The sequence below is a fragment of the Rhinolophus sinicus genome, linkage group LG10 (genome assembly GCF_036562045.2).
Source record: "Rhinolophus sinicus isolate RSC01 linkage group LG10, ASM3656204v1, whole genome shotgun sequence".
Lineage (NCBI taxonomy): Eukaryota > Metazoa > Chordata > Mammalia > Chiroptera > Rhinolophidae > Rhinolophus > Rhinolophus sinicus.
This window is the reverse complement of record NC_133759.1, coordinates 72,709,685-72,733,668: the sequence shown is the minus strand read 5'-3', so window position 1 is coordinate 72,733,668 and position 23,984 is coordinate 72,709,685. Positions and strand designations below refer to the sequence as shown.

Here is a 23,984-nt window from a genome sequence, read left to right as displayed (position 1 = left end):
GTGAAGATTTTCACTTGTTTTCTTCTAAAAGTTTTCTAGTTTTTAACCTTTAAATCTATCATCCATTTTAAGTCCATTTTTGTACACAGTGTGAGGTTTAGGTCAAGATTCCTTTTTTGTTTTTTTGCTTACAAAAGTCTAATTACACTAATATTATTTGTTGAAAAAACTATTCTTCATGAAATGTTAAAAAATCAGTAGGCTGGGACTTTCATGGGTCTATCTGGGTTCTTTACTCTGTTCCATTGATCTATTTATACTTGTTTTGATTAATGCAGCTCTACAGTAAATCTTAAAATAAGCTATTATGATTCTTCGTACTTTGTTCTTGTTTTTTGAAATTGCCTTAGCTGCTCTGGTTTCTTTGCTTTTTCATATAAATTTTATATTCATGTCTATCTCAAAAAAAACCACACACAAAACTTTGCTGGAATTATGATAGGAATTGCATTAAATCTGCAGATCAATTTGGAAAGAAATGATATCTTTACTGTGCTAAATCTTCCAATCCAAGAACATGACGTTTCTCCATTTATGTAGGTCTTTCTTTTATCAGTGTTACTTTGTAGTAGTACCCCCTTACCCATGGTTTCACTTTCTGTGGTTTCAGTTACCCAACCATCAACTGAGGCCCAAAAATAGTAAATGGAAAATTCCAGAAATAAATAATTCATAAGTTTTAAATTGCGCTCTGCTCTGAGTAGCATGATGAAATCTCGCGCCGTCCCACTCTGTCCCACCTGGGACACCTCTCATTCCTTTCTCCGTCATCTCCACGCTGTAGACGCTCCCCACCTGTTAGTCACTTAGCCATCTCGGTTATCAAATCAGCTGTTGCAGTATCACTTGTGTTCAAGTCACCCTTACTTTACTTAATAATGGCCCCAAAGTGCAAGAAAAGTGATGCTGGCAATTTGGATCTGCCAAAGAGAAAGTGTGTGTAAAAAAACAACACAAAAACACCAACCATAGTATATATGGGGTTCAGCACTATCTGCCCTTTCAGGCATCCATTGGGAGGTCTTGGAGCACATCCCCAGATAAGGGAGAACCTCTGTAACATGCTTTGTTACATTTATACATTGTTTAATTTCTCTTTTAAGTGATTGCAAATGGTATTATTGGTTTATTTTGTTAGATTTTTTTAATTGAGGAAGGGGAACAGGACTTTATTGGGGAACAGTGTGTACTTCCAGGACTTTTTTCCAAGTCAAGTTGTTGTCCTTTCAATCTTAGTTGTGGAGGGTGCCGTTCAGCTTCAAGTTGTTGTCCTTTCAATCTTAGTTGTGGAGGGCACAGCTCAGCTCCAGGTCCAGTTGCCGTTGCTAGTTGCAGGGGGTACAGCCCACCATCCCTTGCGGGAGTCGAACCGTCAACCTTGTGGTTGAGATGATGTGCTCCAACCAACTGAGCCATCCGGGAGCTCAGCGGCAGCTCAGCTCAAGGTGCTGTGTTCAATCTTAGTTGCCGGGGGTGCTGCCCACCATCCTTGCGGGACTCGAGGAATTGAACTGGCAACCTTGTGGTCGAGAGCCCACTGGCCCATGTGGGAATCGAACCGTCAGCCTTCGGAGTTAGGAGCATGGAGCTCTAACCGCCTGAGCCACCGGGCCGCCCCCAGTATTATTGTGTTTTTAATTTCAATTTTCTTGCGCTCAGTGCTATATAGGAATATAATTAATTTTTGTATATTGATGTATCCTAGGGCCTGATGAACTCATTTAAGTTCTAGGAAGTCTTTGTTGTAGATTCCTTGGGACTTTCTACATAGATTTTCTTCATATCATCTACAAATAGGGAGTTTTATTTCTTCCTTTTTCTATCTGTATGCCAAACTGTTTCCTTTTCCGTGTCTTATTGTGCTGACTAGAACCTCCACTACGAATGGGAGCGGTGAGAGCAGATAGCCTTGGCTTGTCCCTCTCAGTGAGAGGCATCATCTTTTACACAATTAAATGTTAGCTGTAGGGCTTTTTGGAGATGTTATTTTATCAAGTTGAGGAAGTCACCCTCTATTCCTAGCTTGCTGAGTTTTTATCATGAATGAATATTGGCAATTTTCATTTGCATCAGTTGATATGATCATGTGCTTTTTCTTTCCCATTGGCTTTTTGAAATACTGAAAAAAAGCCTCGAGACTTCCACACCTGACCATTTTCTCAGACTAGGGCCGGGGTACTCAGTTGCTACCTCTGGTCTAGTCCACCATGTCCCAGTGTGCTCCAGAGACTGCAACTTGAGCCCTACATGTGGCCAAATGGAAATGCTGCCCATAGTACCCACTCCTAGAGATTTACAATCCATGTCAACATAACCAAGGCCCAGAAAAGCCCTGAAATGCAGCCTTCTGTTAACTTTACATGGGATTCTCCAAACTTATTTGACCAGAGCCCTTTTCGCCAAAAACCTCGTCATGCTCCCACAGGACTTTCTGAAACACACTTAGGGAGTCACTCAGCTGATTCTGTCCCCTAATTTGCATTTGACCTAAAGGCCAAGACTACAGATAGTGGCGTCACAGACACAAGGTCCCAGGGTCTCCACACCCCAGCCCACTGCTCCTGCTCCAGACCATGCTGCTTTGACAGGCTAACAAGTCAGCCAATATCCCAGCAGCACTATAGACCATAAGGATAAGAGGAATGCAACCATCACCAATCTGGTTCCTTTGGTGGCTCTCAGGCCCTTTGTCCTTACTGAGCCTGGGGATAAGGGGCTCTGGTTCTCACAGTGGGGTCAGTTTAGGGTGGGTGGGTGTGTAGCAGGCCGGGCCTATCACACCGCTCGAGCCCCAGCCGGCAGCACAGGGTTCAGGGATGGGTACACAACCCAAGTACCGATTTGGCTAACAACACTCCACACTAGAAATTGTTAGAATTCCTGGATAAACTGTTTTCCTATGGAGATGATGCTAAACTACAGAAAAACGAGCTCACGTTACCAAGAACCACCACACAAGAGTTCCTTCGAAACCAAGTTGTAAGAGGAAGGGCGCGTATGGCACGTTGAGCCCAACCCAGTCATGCTCGAAGCAGAACCTGCCTCCAAAATGTAAATGACAGACCAGGGACAATTTTCTCAAACCAGTTAGATAGAATCACATCACTTGTCAACGGAATCCTGTCTCCTTTGGTTGTGAAGCAGAGGAAGTTCTCACTGAAACGGCTTGGCCGACTCCTGCCAGGAGGGACCCTCAAGGTTCCACAGCAGAGAACTGCCTTCCCTACCCACTGGCAGATGGACGCCCCCCCACTCCCACGTCCCACCAAAGGACACAGGCAGCCAAAGGCAGCTTGGGCAATACTTGATATACGTCATACATTTATTAGTGAATATCCCTCTGAAATCAGCAACAATATTAAAAAAAATAATGATTGCACTACTTGGTCAAGCAGAACTAGCAACTTTCATTTTAAAAAAAGTACAAATCTGTTAAAAATTTCAATCAGTATACACATATATATATAATACAACATACTAGTCATGTTAAATGCTACAAACCAATGTGAATCCAATGGAATGGAAAAAACCACACATTTAAGCTTTAAGAACCATTTTTTTCTCTATATATTAGCATTTTCTCAAATACATACATGGGAAAAATGAGGTAACTGTAAAATGTGCAAGGAACAGGGCCCCCCAAATTACATATACTTGTATAGTATATATATATGCAATCACACATATATATATATAAAACCTTTCTAACACAGAACAGGTGCTGGGCCCAGCCAGGCTGGGGGATGCTGCGCACTGTCATGCCTAGGCCAGAAATTGGTAAATAAGAGTAAACAGTAACAAGCCCCCACCACAGGAAATCATTGGTAACATGGCATCTATAGCAAGGTCGGCAAATCACAAACATCTTAAATAATTGTTTTATAAATCTTTTTTTAATGATTTTTTTTAAATGTTGTGTTCCCCCCACCCCCCTGAAATAGCTGCTCACTGGAACCACTGCTGCAGCCGACACGATCGATCCGAGAGCCTGTTCCGCCTGCCCCAGGAACCGGAGGGTTTTGAAATCCTTTTGTTGGGTGGGGAAGGGAGGGGTTGGAGAAGATGGTTCTCTGTGTAAAACAGGTGGGGTTTCAACACTGCTATAAATATAGAAACGTCACCTGGAGTTCTGTACAGTAAGACTTTGGGTTGTCCACGGGGTGGGGCCAGGCTGATGGGGCCCTATGGCAGGCTGGGGAGGGGGCAGCCAGGGCTGCTGCCGAGAACGAGGGTGGATGGAGCATCCCTGAGGCAGCAGGCGCCAGGGGCTGCCTGCTAGGATGTGCCGGCCCCACACGCGGTTCGTTCGTTTGGGGCAGCAACCCCAGCTGGGGGTAGGACAGGAAAGGGACCAGGAGAGCGAGGAAGGGGAGCTCAGCCAGACCCTACAGGGGGGCCTCCTCCAGACCTTGGAGGACAGGGCTCAGGGTGGAAGGGGCCTCTGGAAGTGGGGCCCACGCCCTTCCTGCTCCCTGTCCTCTTGGGACTTCCCTGGAGGAGATTCGCCCAGGCAGGTGTGAGATGGGCCCTGGCTGGAGAGAGAGAAATGCCCTGAAAAGCGTAAGGTCCCGGCAGGCTCTGGGGACGTGTGCAGTACGGTGCATGGCAGTTATCAGCTGAGCACAGACCCTCTAACCCTGCCCATGACCACCAGGCGCCCGGCCCGGCCCAGCCGCACACATGCATGCGGACCGGGTGGCACCCCGGGACCATTCCCTGCCCCTCTGGGCACTTGGTCCTGGTTGGTCCCTATACCCCCCCATTTAAGAAAAAACAAAACAAAAAAAACCCCATACTGTTTAAAACTCCACACCCCGAAATCCTACACACAATTTTGGGCCAAATGAATTAAAAAAAAAAAATGCTGCTCCTCACATTCATGCAAAATGACAGAGAAGGGAGATAGGACATGGGTCTGGCTCCTGTCAATGCCATGGAGGGGTGGCCACCAAGAACACAGAAGGTCACTGTCCTCGGCATGGCCCAGGCCCCTCAGGATGTGCCGCCTGGCTCAGGGCCTGTGCCTCTGTACAGGAGACTGCTTCCAATGCCCTCCAGCCTGGGGGTAGGGCTGGAATGTCATGCCTGGCGTTCTCTAGGGAGCCAGACGTACCCCTTACAGCAGGATGGGCCAGGCTGGCAGCCTGAATCTGACTGGGTCAAGGCAGGAAGACCCAGGTCTGGGGCTGTAAAAATGGCCTCATGCCACCATCTGTCCGAGCCTGTCAGTGCCACCTGGGCAGACAGCACACCATTTCAGTGCAAGAGACCAAGTGACCCAAGATGGTGTCCCCTTTGCCCATCCTGGGGCCAAGGATCTCCACCAGCCACACTGAGGGAATCGACCCCTGGCTCCCAGTGCTGGCAGGAAAAGGAGACGAGCCAGAGGACAAACGGGAGGGAGACCAAAGTCAGAGATACTCAAGCAGCCCTGTGGCAGGTCGACTGGCAGGCAGACTGGGGAAGGAGTCTTTGGAGCTTGGCAAATGCAGGGACTTATTGCAGGGGCTTCTCTCAGGCCTGACCCTGGCACTAGCTCTGGAGATGCAGGCGGGAACGACGGGGCAGGCCTGGGCCATCCCCTCCTCGTCCTCCCTGGTCCCCCCGGGTTTCCAGAGCTTCGGGCAGGGTTCTCCTGGGCAGCTGTGGGCCTCACTCGGCCTCCCTGGGCACCTCGGACGCGTCAGCCCGGCAAATGGGACACGTCCGGTTGGCCTGTGGGGAGCAGCCACATATCAGGCCCCATTCTCACCTGTCCCATCCCCTCTGGTGGGGACTCAGTCCCTGGAATACAGCCAGAACTTGTGGTTGATGACAGGATGAAGAGGGAAGTCCCAAGGCCCACCTCCTCCCTCACCATGAGGAATGCCCAGGAGCGGCCTGGGCTGCGTTACCTTCAACCACTTGTCAACACACTTGGTGTGGAACTCGTGGTTGCAGGGCAGGACTCGGAGCAGCTGGCGTGCCTCAAAGTCGCTGAAGCAGACCACACACCTGGGAGGACGGCAGAGCGTCACTTCCATACTGATGGCCAAGGAAAGGCTCATCTCAGAGCATGAGGCCACCCCCGCCCCTGGAGGGGGGTCCCCTTGCAGTCCATCTGCGCCCAGAGGGCAGGAGATGGGGCATGACACTCACAGCGTCTGCTCGGACTGATGGCTGTCTGGGTTAAATCGGTAGGCTGGAAGCTGCTCGATGTCTGCTTTGGTGAGGCCTCGGGGCTTGGCATCTCCCAGCCGCTCCGCCAGGCTCAGGAGGGCCTGTAAATGGGCAGGAGGGAACGGTCAGCAGCGGCCGAGGCCAGAAGACCCCCCATTTCCTACCTCCCAGGACCCCACAGGACCTCATAGTTCTCCATCTCCACATCATCCACGTCCAGATCCAGGCTGATGGTGGGTCCCACTGCTGTTGGTGACATTGGCAGCATCGAGCTAGGGGAGACAGGTACAGGGGACCAAGGTCAAGGTCAGCTGGTGTGAGGGCATAGAGCTGCTCCCGACTCCCTTCATGAAACAAAGCCCAGAGCTCTGCACTGTTCACACCGAGGCCCAGTGTTTGCCCCAGGGCATGGTAGGAGGGGAGAGCCCAGCTGGTGGGTGTGAGCATGAGCGTGAGCATGTGTGAGTGTGGTCTGCTGAGGGTGCCAGACAGCCGAGAGGCCCCTGGACCCCACCAGCTGTGTTTGGGTCTAACCACGGGAGGCCCCAGGAGAACAGAGCAGCATGGCTCGGGGGCAGATGTGCTGGTACTTACAGGAAGTAGGGCAGGAAGCTGGGGTAATACGGTGGCGGGGGTGGTGGTGGGGGCGGCGGGGGCAGCGGCTGTTGTAGGCGGTACCTCTGGGTGCTCAGTCTCCGCGGCATCATGTGGGAATAGGGCTGCGGGAGGGGGGCCGGGACAGGTCAGCCGGCGGCCCGGCTCCCGTTGCCCCAGAGCCTGGGTGGGGGTGGCACTCACCACACCGAAGGACAGCTCCTGGTGCAAGGGATCGTGGGGCAGGTAGTGCAGGGGCACAGATGGGGACAGGCCTGGGCTAGGGCCAGAGGTGGAGTAGGTGAAGCTCCCTAGGGGGTGCTGGTCCCCCCGCAGCTCCACGTCGTTGTCCAGCCGCTGCAGGGGCTGCAAGAGGCAAGGATGGGTCAGCTGGGGTCCGGGACAGGGAAGTCCCTGGCCCCATGCCACCCCCTCCAGCATTGGCCCCATTGCCCAGGCTCACCATACGTGGGTGCTGGGTCTGCAGCGATATGAACTGCCCAAGTGGCGCCATGTGGGCGGGCTGGGGGTGTGGAGCTGGCGGTGGGGGGTGCAGGATGTAGTGGTCACTGGAGATGAGGTGGGGGTAGGCCTGATAGGGCACCGGGAGCTGCTGCATGGTACACGCCTGGATCAGCTGCTGAGAGAGGGGCGGGGGGCTGGAGAATGTTCTTTTGGGCTCTGGGCTGGGCCTGTGCTTGTGATAAGGTCCAGGGGTCATTCCATCCAGCGAGAGGTCCGCACAGAAAGCCTTTGGGGGGACCCATTCCTCGCCTACACCACCCCCAGGCAGGACAGTACACTCTTAAGGTCCATAGTTACCACCCCAAACCACAGGCAGGCACTGGATGCAGGGAGGTCCCTGAGCCCTGAAAAGCTCTTACTGCACATGAACACACGCTTTTCTGGGCAGGGCTGCAGCCTGGAGCCAGGTGGCGCTCTGACAGCCTGGAGGGGCGTCGTAAGCTTGGCAGTTCTGCCCCTGGCCTGTGTGGGCCTTTCTCAGGGATGGGGGGTGTGGGAGGGTGGGAGGTGGAGGCCCCACTCACCGGGGGCGGGAGGCAGCAGAGCGGGTAGTGCTGCCCACTGAACATCACGGAGCATGCTGGGAGCTGTTGGGCACTGCAGCCAGGGATGTGCTGTCCTGAAGGCAGGGGGAAGCCTTGGGTTGTCACTGTGGTGACTGTGTAGGACAGAGGGACGGGTCCCTGGTGCACCTATGGGCAGAGACCCAGGAACTGTAGGGAGGAAGCCTGGCCACGCAACTCCCCAGGTGAGAGAGTCCTACTGGGCCACCTCCCCTCCCTTCTGTAGCTGGGATCTACGGAAGTACTGTCCCCCGTCCCAGGCCCCAGAAGGCAGAAAGAACCTTCTGGGAACCTGGGAGAGGCTTCCAGCTTTACCATGCACCCACCAGGCCCCAGGGCAGGCCCTTCCTGTCTCTGGGCCTCAATTTACCAACCTGTAAAGCAGGGCGCTCCCTAAACATGCAATGAGTTAAGTAAGCAAGGTGAAATCAGGGCCCTGCCACTTCTGCTTTGCAGACAAGCTTGCCAGAGGCTGGGGAACATGGGGTGGGGGGCAGGTAAAGGTATTCTGCCTACCTGTTCGTGGAGATCAACCATGAACGGGCTCTGTTGGGAGGCTGGGTGCAGCATTCGGGGGCTCCCGCCGGCAGGAGCCGAGGCTCGGCGCTCCTCTACGGGGAGGTGTGGCAGTCGGGCTGGCGGCTGCTGGGAGGGTAAGCGCTCATCCTGGGCAGGTGGGCGGCCCTCGTGGCCAGGGCTGCACCACAAAGAGGAGGCCTCGGTAGGACTGAGGGGGGGCCACTCATTCACAGAGCATGGAGAGAAGCCAAGGCCACTGCCCACTGGGGAAGGGGGACAGCTCAGGGCCCTGCACCCCACCACCCTGGCCCGCCCCCGTGCCTCAGCCCAAGCTGACAGCCAAACACCAGAGGCTCCGGGGTCCACAGAACTAGGAGGTGCCTTCCTACCTTCCCTGGATCTGGCCTGCAGTGCTGCCAGGTCCTGCAGACAATCGCTGCTGACCCACAGGGGCAGAAGGTGGCCTCCTAGTCACTGCCAGAGCCCATGGTCTCATCAGGAGTGGCAGAGGGATGGAGGGGCTGGGCTGGGATTCACAACCCTAGGAGTCAAACAGACAAAGAAACTGAGGCACAGAGAAGCCCCGTCATTTGCCCCATTTGTCTGGGAGACAGAGTCAAACCTCTGCAGCCCGATTCCAGGGGCTGCTGGTGTCCAGCGCGCCTGGGCTACCTCCGCACACGCACTCTGGGTCTGACCCTCTTCTTGGCACTGGGGCTCAGGGCAGAGACCAGGGACAGGTTTGGCCTGCAGGCAGCCCAGGCCTCAGTTTTCTGCTCTGCAAAACGGATCTCGCTCCTCCTTGGGCGTTGTGGGAGTGTCAGAGGGCTTCTGAGCCAGGTGGCTCCAGGCAGGCTCCCTCAGGGTGGGGTTCCCCAGCTTCCTCCTCCCACCTGGCTGGCTCAGGGTTGGGGGTGGGGAATTCCAATCAGTCTTGGGCCCAGTTCTCCTTCCACTATTGCCAGGTAAGAGGTTCTGATCCAGTTCCTGCCTTCAGGGGCTCCCAGTCCAAGGCAGGTCAGTTTTGTTTCTTTCCATAACCCATTCCCACAGTGCCTACCCATGTGTGACTTCATTTACTCTTCAAAAAGGATACTGTCAGCTCCATTTTACTGAAGAGAAAACTGAGGTTCAGAGAGAGGAAGGGACTTGTCCAAATGTCAAAGCTGAAGGGGTAGGTGACCACAACCTTCTCACTGCACCCTGCTGCCAATGGGAGGGGTCTGGCCCAAGGGCTTCCCAGGAAGCGATGAAAGAAGCCAGCCACCAGTGCTTGGCAGGTGGGTCTGGAACGCAGCCAGGCCCTTGCTCTGGGGGCCCCACACAGCCCCTAAGTGGGAGGTGGGGCTTGCTGAGAAAAAAGGGGAAGCCAGAACCTAAGGAAGGAAGTTGAGTGGGGAACGAGGCGGAGGCGGGGCAGATCTCCTCCCTCCCTGGGGGTCCAAGGTGGGGGAAGTTGGGGGGACTACTCATTAACTCCAGAGGTTGGGATGAGGCCCCCACAGGGAAAGCTCTGGAACCTGTCAGGCCCTGCAAAGCTGAAGGGTGCATCAAACAGGACCAGCCCTTTGCAGTTCCTGCCTCAGGGAGGCCCCACTGTCCCTCTCCATCTGACAAAACACCTCCTCATCCTCGATACTCAGCTTTACATGTTGCCGCCCCGTTGATACAGCCAGGGGACCTGTGTACTGTCCCCTCAACACCTCATTCCTTCCTGCCAACAGGCAAGAATATTTCCTCTGTGCTCGTCTTTAGAGCCTGGCCCCTAACTCTCAAAATGAGCCTGCAAGGGAGGCTCTTTTCCAGCTGACAGGACAGAGTCCCATCAAGGCCGCAGTCAGGAAGTGGAAGAGCTGGAATGCATACCTCTCCGGCCCAACTCAGGCTCTGGCACTTGGCAGAGGGGTGGGCAGGGCCCAGTGACCAGCTTGTGTCCAGCACAAGGAAGGCCTGATGTGATAACGCACACGGGAGAGTCCATCACACAAGGCCAAGGCCACAGTCTGGCAGCAGTGAAGTTAGTGCCAATGATTCAAAATTGGGAGACTAGTACATACACATTTGGGTTTTTCTGGTTGGGATGTCCAGAAAATCTGGTTCCACTGGGCCCTCATTTCTGCTTGGATCCCCTCACTTGCATCATGAGCTTTCTCTCCAGGCACCCCAGGCCCATTCCCTGTCTGACCACCAGAGGTGACTGGGTTTGTAACCCCTGGTGAGGCCAAGTGCACATCCTTACACGTGTGTGTACAAAACCAGCCTCCCTGATTCCTGCTAACAATCCAGCCTAGCAAACAAAGGCCAAGAGAGACTCAGAAGAACCCTCCAAATAACTGAAACAGCGGACCCCTGGCCCAACCCAGACCTCCTGGATCAGAATCTTTGGACGGTTGGGGAACAAGGGCACATAGATTTTTACTAAATTCTCCAGAAGTTTCTGTAGCACAGTCATGTTTAGGAACCTCTGCTCTAATAGACCTCAGAGATCCTGGGAACCTACAGTCCTGCCACAGAGGAATAGCAACAAACACTACGATATTTCCCATGTGCCATCTCAGTGAGTCCTCACAGCAACCCTCAGAAGTGGGGACACTGAAGCTTAGAGAGGCTAAGGTCCAAGGCCAGTCGACTGAAGTTGTGAACACACTGGGACACGACCTAGGAAGTGGCCTCGACTGCTCCTCTTGTGCCAGGTTATCTTGCTTAAGTCTGGGTAGTGTCAAGGCTCATGGGTGCAGACCCCACAGAGGCCCAGACCCATGGGAATCTGCTCTATGGCCAGCCCCTCAAAGACACCCACTCCTCGGAAAAGGGAAGTAGCAAGGAGCTCAGAAACCAAACCAGCAAACAGAAGGGACTCCAGATGTGGACACTGATGCCACAAATGACAGTGCCAACCCCTACATTCTCACACATGACACCCCGACTTCTGGCTAGAGTCCTGGGCACATCACTTCCCCTCTATGAGCCTCAGCTTCTTCATCTGTGAGTGAGTCCAGCCCAATGACAACCTCCCAGTAGATTGGCAAGCGATGCTCACAGGCCCCGGCAGGAGTAGTCTGTAAAGTTGTAAGGGTGAGTGATCACCGTGAGAAAACAACAGAGGCTGCCCTCCACCCCCACCCCCCAGGCAGAAATCAGGGGCTATTACTTCAAGCTCTGCAGGAAGCAGCTGGGAAATATGCCTCCCTAGGGGATACCCCAGCTGGCAAGGGAGGGGCCCCTGGTCCCTGAAGTCCTACTAGGAACAGAGGTGGCAAAGAGCGAACATACCCACTTCACAGTTAAGGAAACTGAGACCCAAAGAAAGGAAGTAACTTGCTCTAGGCCACAAAGCCAGAGAGGGACAAAATTGGTCCTGGCTGGCCCCTGGGCCCAGATTCCCCCAACTCCTGACTGTCTCGCTAGCATCAGTAACCCCCAAAACTGCCTAATCCCAACTCTCTATTCCAGGCCCTAAAGGAGATCAGGACAGCTGTACGGTGCTTGTGACTCCTCCTATTGTGGAGAAAAGCAAGGGAGGCTCAGAGTTAGAGATGGCAACGTGCTCAAGGTCAAACAGCAAGGGTGGCCATGCTCTCAATGAGGTCTGTGTAAATGGGTCTTGAGGGTCCCATCCCTAAATCCAACCTTGCATGGAAGCAGGCACCACACCTTGCATCCATACCCTCCCCCAGGAGGCAGCCGACTACCTACTTTCAGTGCCCCAGCAGCTACCTGCATCAGGGTCTAGGGAGCCCCTGTCATGGCATGTCACTTGGGGCCAGGGGCTGTCTGTAGGAAAAAGGGGCTGTTCTGCAGATAAGCAAAGTCAGCCTCTGAGAGCATGAGTAGACTAAGCAGGAAGCGAAGCCCCCTCCCAACTCTCCCCACCCCAAGAGGTAGGCCAGGCCCAGCATTGCCTGGTGGGCAAGCAAAGCTCCCCCCACGTGAGGTGACTGGAGGCAGTTGAGGGCAGGACCAGCAGGCTTGGAACTAGGAGTTCTTGGCCAGCCCGACTCCCTGAATGGCCTGGGTCAAGGAAATCTCTTTGCTTCTGAGCCTCAGTTGCCACAACTGTAAAATGAGGATGGAAAACTCTCCTTCCCAGAGCATCCATATAAAACCAGAGAGACAAGACTCAAGAAACCTGGTGGGCACGTTAGTGGGATAGGAAACCAATATCCCTGAGGGGCAAGCCCCACCTCAACGCAGGCCAGGTACAGGTTGAGGGGCTCGGGGGAGCTTCCTCAGCCACCCCTCCTCGGGGAAGGCGGTGCGGACACCCGCCCGGAGAGGGGCCTCCCTCGTCCCCTTCTCACTCTTTGGGCCACACTCGGAGGGACATGAGGAGCGGGAGGCCAGACTGCGGCGTCTGGGCAAGAGCGCTGTGACTTTAAGAGCGGAGGATCCCAGACCATGTGCTCGGCGTGAGACAAAAGCAACAACAAAGGAAGTGGCGGCAGCAGGGGGAGGGGGCGGCTCCTTCCTCTCCAACCGCAGCGCTCAGCCTCAGGAGAAGGGAGACTCGTCCTGGCCTTGGGGGGCGCTGAGAGGAGGACGTCTCCGATCCTAGAGGTCTGGCCGCTCCCTCCAGACCGCCCGTGATTAACCCCTGCGGAGTACCCTATATCACAGCCCCGAGTCCCAGGGGAGGGGGGCAGGAGTTTACAAGGATGCGGAAATCGGGAGTTGGGGGCTCTGGCTCCGACTCACCTTCAGCCGCCAGGCCACACGTTGATTCCTTTGTTCCCGATCTAGGATGGCCAAGCTGGGCAAGGGGGCGGGGGGGCCAGCCTGGACACTTTAAGAGCCCCCGCCCTGCGGAACAATGTGCTCCCCTCCCCGCCCCCCAGTCCGGGGGGAGTCCGTCTCCTGCCGGGGCCCTCTCTTTGTCCGTCCGCGGCGTCTGCCTCGCGAGGCCCACGCGCGGTCAGCCTCTCTCAGCCCAGACCCTCCGGGAGCGGGAGGCGGCGCAGGACGCGGCCAGGTTTGCGCAGCTGCCCGCGGCTGGCCCTTTAAGAACTGTCCGCAGCGCCAGCGGAATGTAACAAACCCCACATTTGATTCACAACATTCGAAGCGGCGGGGTCGCGCGCTGGGCGGGAGGGGCCTCGCGGGGGCGCGCCGGGAGGTTCCGGCAAACAGTAGCCCGCAGCTGCCCGCGGCAGCCCCGCCCCGCGAGTGCCCCGAGAGCCAATCACTAGAAGCGACTAGGCACGTGATAAGCAGGCCGCCATCTTGTAAGGCAGATTTTTTTTTAAAAACCTTCTCGCCCCCACCTTCACACTTAAAGTGACCGCAGCCATCACAGGCAAGGGGCGGGGCCACGGCCTGACTAAAGATGGGAGACCCCGGGGTGGGCAAGACCAATCAGCTGCAATTCGAACTTGCTATGCAAACTCCCGAACCACTCGCGCCTCTGAGGCTGTATCCCTACCGGAGAAATGGGTCCCGCCGGGAGAGCTGCAAACGGACTTACTGTGTCATGGTCCCCTCCTCGGAGACGGGGTGCCGCCTGGGACACTGAAGTGCAATGGGGCCAATTTTCGACCAGGCTGGGACGTCCTCTTAGGCCAGCCAGTGTGGTTAGGAAAGCTCTAACAGCTCTGTGCCGGCAAACTCCCCGGAGATGACGTCAGCTCCAAGAGCTACATCGCTGCGATGACATCATGGCCTGGCCGCCCCCCATCTCCTTGTTTATACTACGCGGCGGCTTTAAAAAGCTGAGACGGCCTGGATTGCCCAACGGACCAATAGCGGGCAACCCATGTAAATAAGTTAACGCCTGCCCGGCACGGGGATTGGTCCTGCGCGCACTGACGTCACAGTGATATTTTAACCGCCCCGCCCCCAGCGTGGCCAGGGAAAGGGGCGGGCAATAGTTTGAAGCTTGAACTGCGGAGGTCTGGAGCTCCAGGTGTTCTCAGCTGGGGTCCTGGAGTGCTTCTTGGCTAAGGGGGTTGGGGAACTAAGCCCAACGAAGTCTTTAGTTTTCAACTGTACTCCTCCTAGCAGCTATGAAACGGAGGGACTACTACAACTTGCCCATTTTACAGATGGGTAAAGAGGATCAAGAGGGGTGTCACTGACCCCAGGTCACACAGCTAAGAAAGTGTGGCTGAGCAGATATTTGAACCTAAGCCAAAGCCGAGCTTCGTTCCTCTTTGTCTTGATGCCTCTTCAGGAAGACATACAAAGTGGGATATAACCCCATGTTGATTATTTAAGCGAAAACAAATCAGTAATGCCCTAAAATATCCAGAGCTGGGAACAGGCCCAATAAAGAATGGTGTATGCCTATAATCAATAACTGGGCTCCTCTGTATGGAGCTGCACTGGCAGAGGGCTACCTCCAAGACAGCCTTAAATGACATGCCAGTCCAAAATGTTAACATTTCCTAAACCTGTGTGGTGGGCTACTGGGGTAGTAGAGGGTAGTGTCATTTTCTTTGCTGCTTTGGTATAGTTCATAATCCCAAATTTAAAAATAAAAATTGAAAACAAGATGCTGAACAGAGTTTAACAGCATATGTATCTGTTTTTTAAACATTAGATATATACAATATCTGCACAGAATATTTCTGGAAGGATATACAGGAAATTGATTGACAACTGTCTTCAGGGAGAACTGGAACAGCACACTGGGTCAAGAGGATAGTTTCTTTTTAATTGTATGTGTTTTTGTACATTTGCTCTTAAAAAAGAACACCTATAGAGTATAACCTACTGAAAAGTCTAAAGAAAATTACTGTCAGTGAGTATGGTTTTAGTCTTTTAAGTCATAAAAACTTCTGTTCCCTTAGAGTCAGAAATCCTCCTTCAGGAAAGGTATCCAAAGGAAAAATCCAGAAGTTTGGGGAACAGACATGCTTATCGAAGTGTTGTTTAGACCAGCAATAATCTGATACTGCACTGTGGATATGCAACCAGCAACACAATGACTGAAAATGGTACCCTGGGGGCTGTCTGCAGACTTCTAGGCACAGATCAAGTTCATGATGCATTGCTACCGATTTTACCTGGAAAGCCAAACTCTCTCCATCACAGTTAACACTATGTGTTCCTGAGAATAAATGGGGATGTACAGGGTGATGGCTTTCTCTAACCATCTCATCAACTCTCTTCTCCTATATCCCTTCCAATCTTTTATTTTTCCCACTATGCAAAAGCAATTAGAAAATCCCACATTCAAAGGTGTCTACATTGTTAAGACAACACCCTGCTTGCCTGTGTAGGGATAGAACCTGCAATGGCTCCCTATTGCCTGGCCTTCAGGGGTATGCTTACTAAGATCCCCCACCAAACTTTTCAGGCCCACCTTTCCCCAACCCTCTGGCCTTCCCTGCCTGCCAGGGATGCCCTCTTTTTTTCTGTCCTTTGAGGCTCTACTCCCATCTCACCTCTTACAGGAAGCTGTGAAGTCTCCAGTTTGTACTGAACTACCCCATCTCTGAACTCTGGGGTAGATGCATCCTGACCTTCACTTCAGGTCATTTAATTTGCACACAGCCCCATCACAATCCATCGCTCCATACTCTTCTCCTGACCTCATTTTACAGGTGAGGATCTGTGGCTCCAGGATGTGACCTTGCTCCAGGCCACACAGTGAGAAAACCTTCCCACTCTCTACCCTCAGAAAGTGACCCTTCAGCCACAATCCAGTTATATACTTTGAAGCCACCAAACCTCTGACTGTACTATTCTCTCTGCCTAAAACACCCTCAACACCCTCTACTCACCTCTGGCAAAACCCTGCTTAACCTTTGGGGCTTAGCTCACAGACGGCCTCCCAGGGCCTCCTGACCCGTCTCTGGCAGTCGGCTGCTCCATCTCCCTCAACACACAGCATGACTGTCATCATATTGCATCAAGACAGCAGAAGGCTAGCTCCACACGACTGCCCCTCACTACCTCAGCAGGGTCTAACTCACATTGGGCAGTGGATGCCCAAGAACATCCACTGGGTTTGACTCTTGCCCCTGATGCTACAGGGCCAGGAAGTCCCCACCCTGTCTTCTCTCAAGCATGACCCTCTGGGGCCTTGAGTAAATCCCCACAGCCCCAGAGTTCTCCCCAGGGCCAAAGACCAATAATACCCCCACCACACACACCTGAAAAACTTTCCTGGGCACATGCAGAATCACTCTGGAGCACGTGGGAAGGAGGCTCAATTTTACCAGATTTTCCATAGAAGCCAGAAATCTGGACTTGCCTGTGAAACCCTCTCTCAGGTTCACCGACAAGTCTTGCGCTTTGGAACCCCATGGGGGGATGTGGCCTGCACACCTCCTGCATGCCTCAGTCTCATCAACCCACTCTACTCCACCTGGAAAGCCTGTTCTGTTCCTTTCATCTTACAGATGAGGAAAGTGGCTCAGGAAGAGATCCCAGAAGTGTGGTCCATAGGTGGTGGCTCTCCCTTGCCCAGGCAGCTGTCAAGAGGTTCTGTGGAGAAATCGGGGTGTAGGGTCTTCTGCATGGTCTGGGCAAGTCCTGTCCTCATCATCGGCTCACTGGTCCTCCCAATGACCTAAGAGCTGGGCACCAGCATTTGTCCCATTTCACAGATGAGGAAACTATGGGAAGAAGGGATATGACTCACCCATTGTCATACAGCCATCAAGGGGTAAACCTAGGATCACACTGTGATCCCATATTAAGTCTGATTCGTGCCATGCAAATGTCAACACAGGGTTCCCAAGGGTTGTTCAATAATCAAAAGCACATATGTTCTCGGGCATGAGGACAGAGACCATGGAGGCTCAGGGATTAGTGGATGACTCTAGATCACAGGGTGGATGAGTGGCAGAGGGGTTCAAATCCTGACTGCTCCAATACAAAACACTGGATGCTCCCAGACGCAGGCTCCTCTGCAGGAGATGGGAGGGATTCAGCTTGGGCAGGAAGAAGGCAGTTCATCTGTTCCTGCTGGGGCCCTGCCACCTTCCATTGGCCCACCCAGGAGCCTGGATAGCTGGCTGCCATCCTCCCTCCGTCAGGGTCAGAAAGAACCCCACTCGTTTCTTCTAAGACCTGTCAAACTCTCCTCCAATAAACCAGGCCCAGGCAGAACAGAGATTGAGAAACCACCCAGGGACACACAGGACAGCTCAGGACTCAGACCTCCCAGCTACCAGCGCCTCACACACTAGGGTGGGGATTGACAGGCCCTCTGCCAAGCCCTCTCTGTTCAGGACAGGCCTATACACACCACCCTCACATGAGCCCCAAGCTTTAGCTCCTCTAAAAAGAAGCATCTTTGTGCAGATGCAGGAAGGGTGTTCCTGGGTCTGAGGCTCAGGTCTGCAGCACTCTGGCTCCAGCTTTGAAACTGTGGGTCAGTTATTTGGCCTCTCTCCACCTCAGTCTCTCATTTGTAAAATCAGGACATTGATGACAACACTAGTGGCAGATGACGTTTATTGAGTACTTAGTATGTGCCAGCTCTGTTGTTCACCTCCTATTGGCTACTGAGGAGGCAGGCATACATTCATGTGTTAAATAGACACTCTGAAGCCGGGCTGTGTGGGCTTGGACCCTGGCTTTGTCTATTAGCTCCGTGACCTTGAGGAAGTCACCATCTCTGTGAGGCTGTTTGGCCAGGTGTAAAATGGGGGTGAGAGTACATACCTCAGCGAGTTAATAGTGGCTCTCTCTCACTATCTGCATCTTTGGCGCTACCTGCCTGACTTTCAGGGTCTGGAGCTGCGCTTGGATGGGGGAGTTTTGTGGGTATGACGCTAGGAGGCGCTCTGCTCTCTTTCCCGACTTCCTCTTCCCTGAAGCTCTCACTACTGGAACCCCCAGGGTCTGCACAGGAGGGAACAGGTACCGTCACCAGGGGCTACAGGACTGCAGCACCGAGCAAATCCAGAGATGTGAATCCACCCGAATTCCCCATTTTCTCTCCGTTTTAAGTGTCTCTCTTACTCGAAGACCAACTTCCTACCACCATCCCCCTCGGGCCCACAAGCCTTCTCAATCCCCAGCACCAACTCGACTTGGGCTTAGTGGTCCTCAGGCAACGGAAGCTGTACGACCTCGGACAAGACACAGACCCTCTCTGTACCCCCCGGCGATCCGACATCCTGAAAGCAGTAACGACGGCGCTGGGGTTTAGTGATCTGTTCTCCGGACCCGCAGCCACTCTAGGGCAGGGCCCAGGACGCTCTGTCTCCCCAGCGACTGGCACATGGAGCGCTGGTAAAGTGGGACCGACGTAACAAATCCAAAGGACTGCAGCTCTTAGTCCCGGACGCCTGGGCCCCAGCTGAAGCTGTGACCCACCCGGGTTTGAGATTGGGGCATGCGCAGGGCACACTGGGACTTGTTCCCAGGGGCTTCCCGAACTGGGGTACTTGGACCTAGCGGGCAGACAGCGGCTAGAAGGGAGCGGCTCTCGCTCCGGGTCCCGGGACGTCGAGCTTCGGCCCTAAGGATGCTGGCAAAGGCCTCGCTGGAAGTCTCCGCTCTTCTCTGCCAGCCCGCGTCCGCCCCCTAGAGCTCTGTCCTCGTTGGCCCTGCGCCGGGGGCGCAAGGCTCAGGATCCAGGCCAGGCATTACCTGGTGCCGCGGCGGGACTCCACCCCCATCCGGCGGCCAGCATGTAGCTCCCGCAGTAGCCCGGGGTCCCGGTCCTGCTGCTACCCACACTGTGGCCCAGCGCAGTGGAACCGTCCGCGGACCTCATCACGAGGCGCGCGGGCGCCCGCGGGGCCTATACCGGCTGCGTAGCTTAACCTCCGCTCCCGCGCGTGTATGGAACTACCTGGACTGCACCAAACGCGCGGGAGCGGGGGGTGAAAGGGGGCGTGGTGTTGTTCAGCCACGCCCGCTCAGCTTCCCGCGGCAGAGGGAGGGCAAAGACGAAGTTCCCAGAACCTGGCATCCTAGCCACAGGTTTATTGCCCACAGTGACATTGGACTAGTGACTGATTCCGTCTCTTAGTCTATAAAATTGGGAGAATAATATGACTCCGTGGCCGTTCAAAGAACGGTTCCTTCCCAGAGAGTCTGTCCCTCTCCCCCAACCTCGTAGTGAAGTTGGGGCATTTCTGAGCCTCAGTTTCCTCGTTTGCGAAGTGGAAGCAATAATACCTCCTCGGGATGGTTGGGAGACACCAGTGACAAGAGGAGGCGTATGCCCATCGCTGGAGCCAACCAAGATCAGAGCATGGTGGATATCTGCTCAAGCTGGCCTTTCCGAGTGCCGGAGGGCATCTCCGATGCCCCGCATCCAGGGCGTATTAGGCGGGTGAGGACTACAACTCCCAGCGTGCCCCGCTCTGGCCCGGCCACCTCGCGAGTTGTAGTCCCTTAAGACCTCGCCTCCCAGAGTTGGCTTCACGAGGTCCCCTTTTCTCAGCTCAGGACTTGGCTCCTCAGGTTAGGCCCGCTGCTTCGAGGCCAGCTTATTTTTTTAAAGCTTTCAATTGTTGAGCTTTTGTCACAGTCAAACAATATTCTAAGTGCTTAACATGAATTTGCTTAGTTATTCCTTAAAGTCTAACAACCCAGTATTGGAATATTATCACTCCTGTTTTATAGATTTGAGAATTGAGGCATAATGAGGTAAAGGGATTTTGCTAAGAAGTGACAGGACCCAGGATTTCTACTCAGTGGCCAGGAAGGAAGCCTGATGTGTACCTGAATTGCTACCTCAGCTGCAGATCTCGCTATCACTGGCCCTGTGCTAAGTGCTTGATGGCATTACCTCATTAATCTTTATAACGAACCTGACTTGGGTTCAAATGTTATGTCCATTTTGTAGACGAAGAAGAACCTGCTTTCTACCTCACTTTGGTTCATCCTTTAACAAATGTCTTTTCCTTTTTTTTTTTTTTAACTAGAACTACATTAAGGCCTAATTTAGGGTATACTCGTACTTTACAGATACAAACATTATCTGTAACCCTATCTGTAACCTTATCTGTATCTATGTGTATAGCTTAGTGAATTGTTCATAAATGTATGCCTCCATACAACTAAAACCCTGATCAAGATCTAGAACATTTTCATCACTCCAGAAAGTTCCCTCTTGTTCCCTCCAAGTCAGCCCCCTCCAAACATAACTATTGATCTGGTTTCTGTTACTATAGATTAGTTTTATGTGTTTCGAACTTTGTGTCAATGGAATGACTGGCTGTGTAAATGCTGCCTTTTCCCCCTCGGTATCATGTTTTTGAGATCCATCCTGTTGTGTGTGTTAGTAATCTGTCTTTCCCCCCCCCAGATTTATTGATATATAATTGACATATAACATTGTGTAAGTTTAAGGTACAAATATGATGATTTGATACATGTATTTGTTGCAAAATGATTGCTATGTTAAGGTTAGTCATTCACCTACATGATTACCATTTTGTTGTAGTTGTTATGGTGAGAACATTAAAGCTCTAACAGCATCTTTCAAGTCTAAGATAGATACAGTATTGTTAACTATAGCTACCTTAGACTCCCAGAAGTTATTCATCTTATAGCTGAAAGTTTGTACCTTTTTTTTTTTTTTAATAAGTTTTATTGGGGAATATTGGAGAACAGTGTGTTTCTCCAGGGCCCATCAGCTCCAAGTCATTGTCCTTCAATCTAGTTGTGGAGGACGCAGCTCAGCTCCAAGTCCAGTTGCCATTTTCAGTCTTTAGTTGCAGGGGGTGCAGCCCACCATCCCATGTGGGAATTGAACCGGCAAACTTGTTGCGAGCTCGTGCTCTATCCAACTGAGCCATCCGGCTGGAGTGGAGGGCGCATCTCACCGGCCCATGTGGGAATCGAACTGGCAACCCCATTGTTCAGAGCTCACGCTCTAACCAATTGAGCCATCCAGCCGCTCGAAAGTTTGTACCTTTTGACCAACATCTTCTCATTTCAAGTCGCAGCATCTGGCAACCCCATTCTACACTCTGTTTAGATGTATTTGACTTTTTTTTTTTTTTTAAGATTCCACATATAAGTGAGATCATGAAGCATTTCTCTTTCTCTGTCTGGTTTAGTTCACTTAGCATGATGCCCTCCATGTCCATCCATGTTGTCGCAGATGGCAGGATTTTCTTTTTTTATGACAACGATATCCCATTCTATATCACATTTCCTTTATCCATTCATCGTTGATCGACACTTAGGTTGTTTCCATGTCTTAGCTATTGTGAATGCTGCAATGAATGCTTTTTAAAAAAATTTCTGAGCGGGCCCAGTGGCTCAGGCGGTTGGTGCGCTGCCTTCCTAACGCTGAAGGGCCGCAGGTTTGATTCCCACATGGACCTGTGACTGCGCCCTCTACAGCTAAAATTGTGAACAACAGCTCTCCCTGGAGCTGGGCTGTTGTGTGCGGCTGTAAATGGCCAGCGACTGTCTACTGACTGCCTCAGCCGGGGAGAGCACAAGGCTCATAATACCAGCAGGGGCCAGGGAGCTGTGTCCTACACAACTAGACTGAGAAACAATGGCTTGAATGGGGGGGGGGGGCGGGGGGGGGAAGGTGGAAGAAAGGGGGAAGAAAAAAAATGACTCAATAATATTCCATTGTATGAATGTACAACAGGTTTTGAAACTTGATCCTCTGAACAATTGACCTCTGAGTTCCAGCCAGCATAGTTTTTCAGTTTCCTCAAGGGCCAGGCTCTTTCCAGAGTGGGGTTTTGTATACACTGTTCCCTGTGTCTGGGCTTCCCTTTCCTTCCTCTGGGCCTGGCCTACTCTGCTCTCACACAGAGTCTCCATGTGTGGGGGCAGGGACGCACATCCCCCCACACACCCTCCCAGTGCCCGGCTCTCAGCACAGTGCCTGGCACAAAATGAGCATTCAGTGTGTTGAATGCACACAGAAGTGGCAGGGGGTGCTCAGACTGTAGAACAGAGCGGTGAAGGATTTTGTACTCTGCAAAGCCGTGTGCAACATGGAGGGATGGCTGGGAAGTTGAGGAGGGATTGGACACATTCCTAGCAAAGAGCCACCCTCCGCACAGGCTCTCCAGGTGGCCTTGAAGCCATCCACTGTAGGGGGCGGCATGTTCATGATTCAGAAGAAGTGGTGGCTTAGAGAGGAGTGACTTGCTCCATGTCATACAGCTAGTCCGGGGCAATGAGGACTTGATTTCAACTTGATCAGTGTCTGAACGCATAGTGGGTACACACAGGAGGTTGCCAGCAAAGACAGGAAATGAGGAGGTTTGCAGTTCAAAATTTGTCAAAACCACACACCCAAGACAGTGACTATGAAGGAAGCTGGAGGTGCATCTGAATTGCTACCTCACGTGCGCATCTCTCTGTCACTTGCCCCGTGCGAAGTGCCTGACTGCATCACTTGATTCAACTTTTTTTTTTTCCATTTTCTTTTTTCTTTGGATTCATCTTTATGACAAGCCTCCGAGTTGGGTTCTGCTGTTTTGGGGCATAACAAGACATCGAGGCTCAGGGAGATGAGCTCCCTTGCCCAAGGCCACCCACTGGCAAGTAGTGGGCAGGGGATTAGGACCTAGGTCATCTAAGTCCACATCCTGGCCTCTTGGCCCCACTTCTGCCTGGCTTCCCACCACTCCCTGAAGCTGACCCTGGGCTCAGACCTGGATCATTACAGCCCAGAGCCCACTCAGCCAATCAGCTGCCTTGTGACAGGCAGACAAGTGTCCCTTGAGATGGGCAGGGCACCATCTGGCCACACCTGGCTCATCCAGATGCTGTCCAAAGGTGGGCAGGCCAGGACATGTCCTGTGGGGGCCAGAGCAGTGACTCAGAACTGTTGGTCTCAGAAGGCAGTGCAGGGAGGGGGAGCAGGGCGTGGGTCTGGGGTCTGCCCTGCCTAGGTCTGGGCAGAGAGAGACAGGCAGACTCCCTTGGTCAGAGACAGACCTTGAGCCTGGCAAGGAGTCGCCTGCCTCTCTTGCTACCAGTTAGGCCACCAGCTGTCCCACCTGCCACTCCAAACACTAACATTCGCTGAGACTTTACTCTGGGTTGGGCACTGGGCTCAGGACTTTAAGTGTGTGACTTCATTTTATCCTGACCGCCACCTTCTGAGGTAGACTTCATACATTGCTCACAATTTAAAGATGAGGAAACTGAGGCTTAGGGAGGTTCTGTAACTTGCCTCACCACAATTGAATGCAGCCCCTGACCCCTGAGCCTGATATCTGAATAATTACACTGTAATAGTCACGCCAAGTGCCATCCACCTCCTGTAGCATCCTCTCCTTGGAGACACACAGGAGGAGACTCCTCTCAGGTGTCAGAACTCAGAACTGTACCATAGCTCCCAGATCCTGGCATCTTCTCTCTGTCTCTCTGTCTCTCTCTGTCTCTCTCTGTCTCTGTCTCTGTCTCTCTCTCTCTATATATATATACGTATATATATATATATAACATACATATATATATATGTATATATACATATATATGTTTATGTGTATATTTAAATGGATAGATGCTGGACTCCATGGATCCTGTTTCCCTTTTTGCCTTGCCTGCTGGGAAGCTTGGAATTCAATTCATGGCTCACTTCTGACAATTACCCAAAACTTAAGGGCAAATATTTAAATATTTTATGGACGCCAGTCAAGCCTAGATGGCTCCTCATTTTTCTCACTTGTTTTCCCTTCATCCAGATTTCTTCACCTTTTTAAGCTTGTTGTAGCATTTTTCCCCCAATTT

General features: G+C 52.7%; 1 protein-coding gene across 10 annotated transcripts; it reads right to left on the bottom strand.

Annotated features, from left to right (window-relative positions):
- Positions 1 to 3,293: 3,293 nt before the first annotated feature.
- Positions 3,294 to 19,526, bottom strand: RNF44 (ring finger protein 44). Of its 10 annotated transcripts, none has more exons than XM_074313439.1 (11): positions 18,906 to 19,526; positions 8,750 to 8,901; positions 8,358 to 8,568; positions 7,803 to 7,970; positions 7,217 to 7,393; positions 6,958 to 7,119; positions 6,754 to 6,878; positions 6,344 to 6,431; positions 6,139 to 6,260; positions 5,895 to 5,994; positions 3,294 to 5,715 (listed from the first exon to the last, which is right to left on the bottom strand). In XM_074313439.1, exons 2-11 carry the CDS (start codon positions 8,854 to 8,856, stop codon positions 5,653 to 5,655), a joined length of 1,323 nt encoding a protein of 440 aa, XP_074169540.1. In that variant the 5' UTR covers positions 8,857 to 8,901; positions 18,906 to 19,526; the 3' UTR covers positions 3,294 to 5,652. The 10 variants fall into 10 exon arrangements, with proteins under 10 accessions (XP_074169540.1, XP_074169537.1, XP_019611668.2 ...); XM_074313436.1 differs by lacking the exon at positions 18,906 to 19,526 and adding an exon at positions 13,822 to 14,069; XM_019756109.2 differs by lacking the exon at positions 18,906 to 19,526 and adding an exon at positions 13,822 to 14,067 and having other exon boundaries at positions 8,358 to 8,538.
- Positions 19,527 to 23,984: the final 4,458 nt, after the last annotated feature.

What these genes read in the sequence shown, in the direction of transcription:
- RNF44 (XM_074313439.1), bottom strand. Translation starts at nt 8,856, where the DNA reads ATGAGACCATGGGCTCTGGCAGTGACTAGGAGGCCACCTTCTGCCCCT. An exon ending in TCTGCTGCCTCCCGCCCCCG is followed by an intron (nt 7,394 to 7,802) that starts GTGAGTGGGGCC and finishes CCCCTCTCTCAG; the next exon opens with CAGCTGATCCAGGCGTGTAC. An exon ending in GTGTTGACAAGTGGTTGAAG is followed by an intron (nt 5,716 to 5,894) that starts GTAACGCAGCCC and finishes TGCTCCCCACAG; the next exon opens with GCCAACCGGACGTGTCCCAT.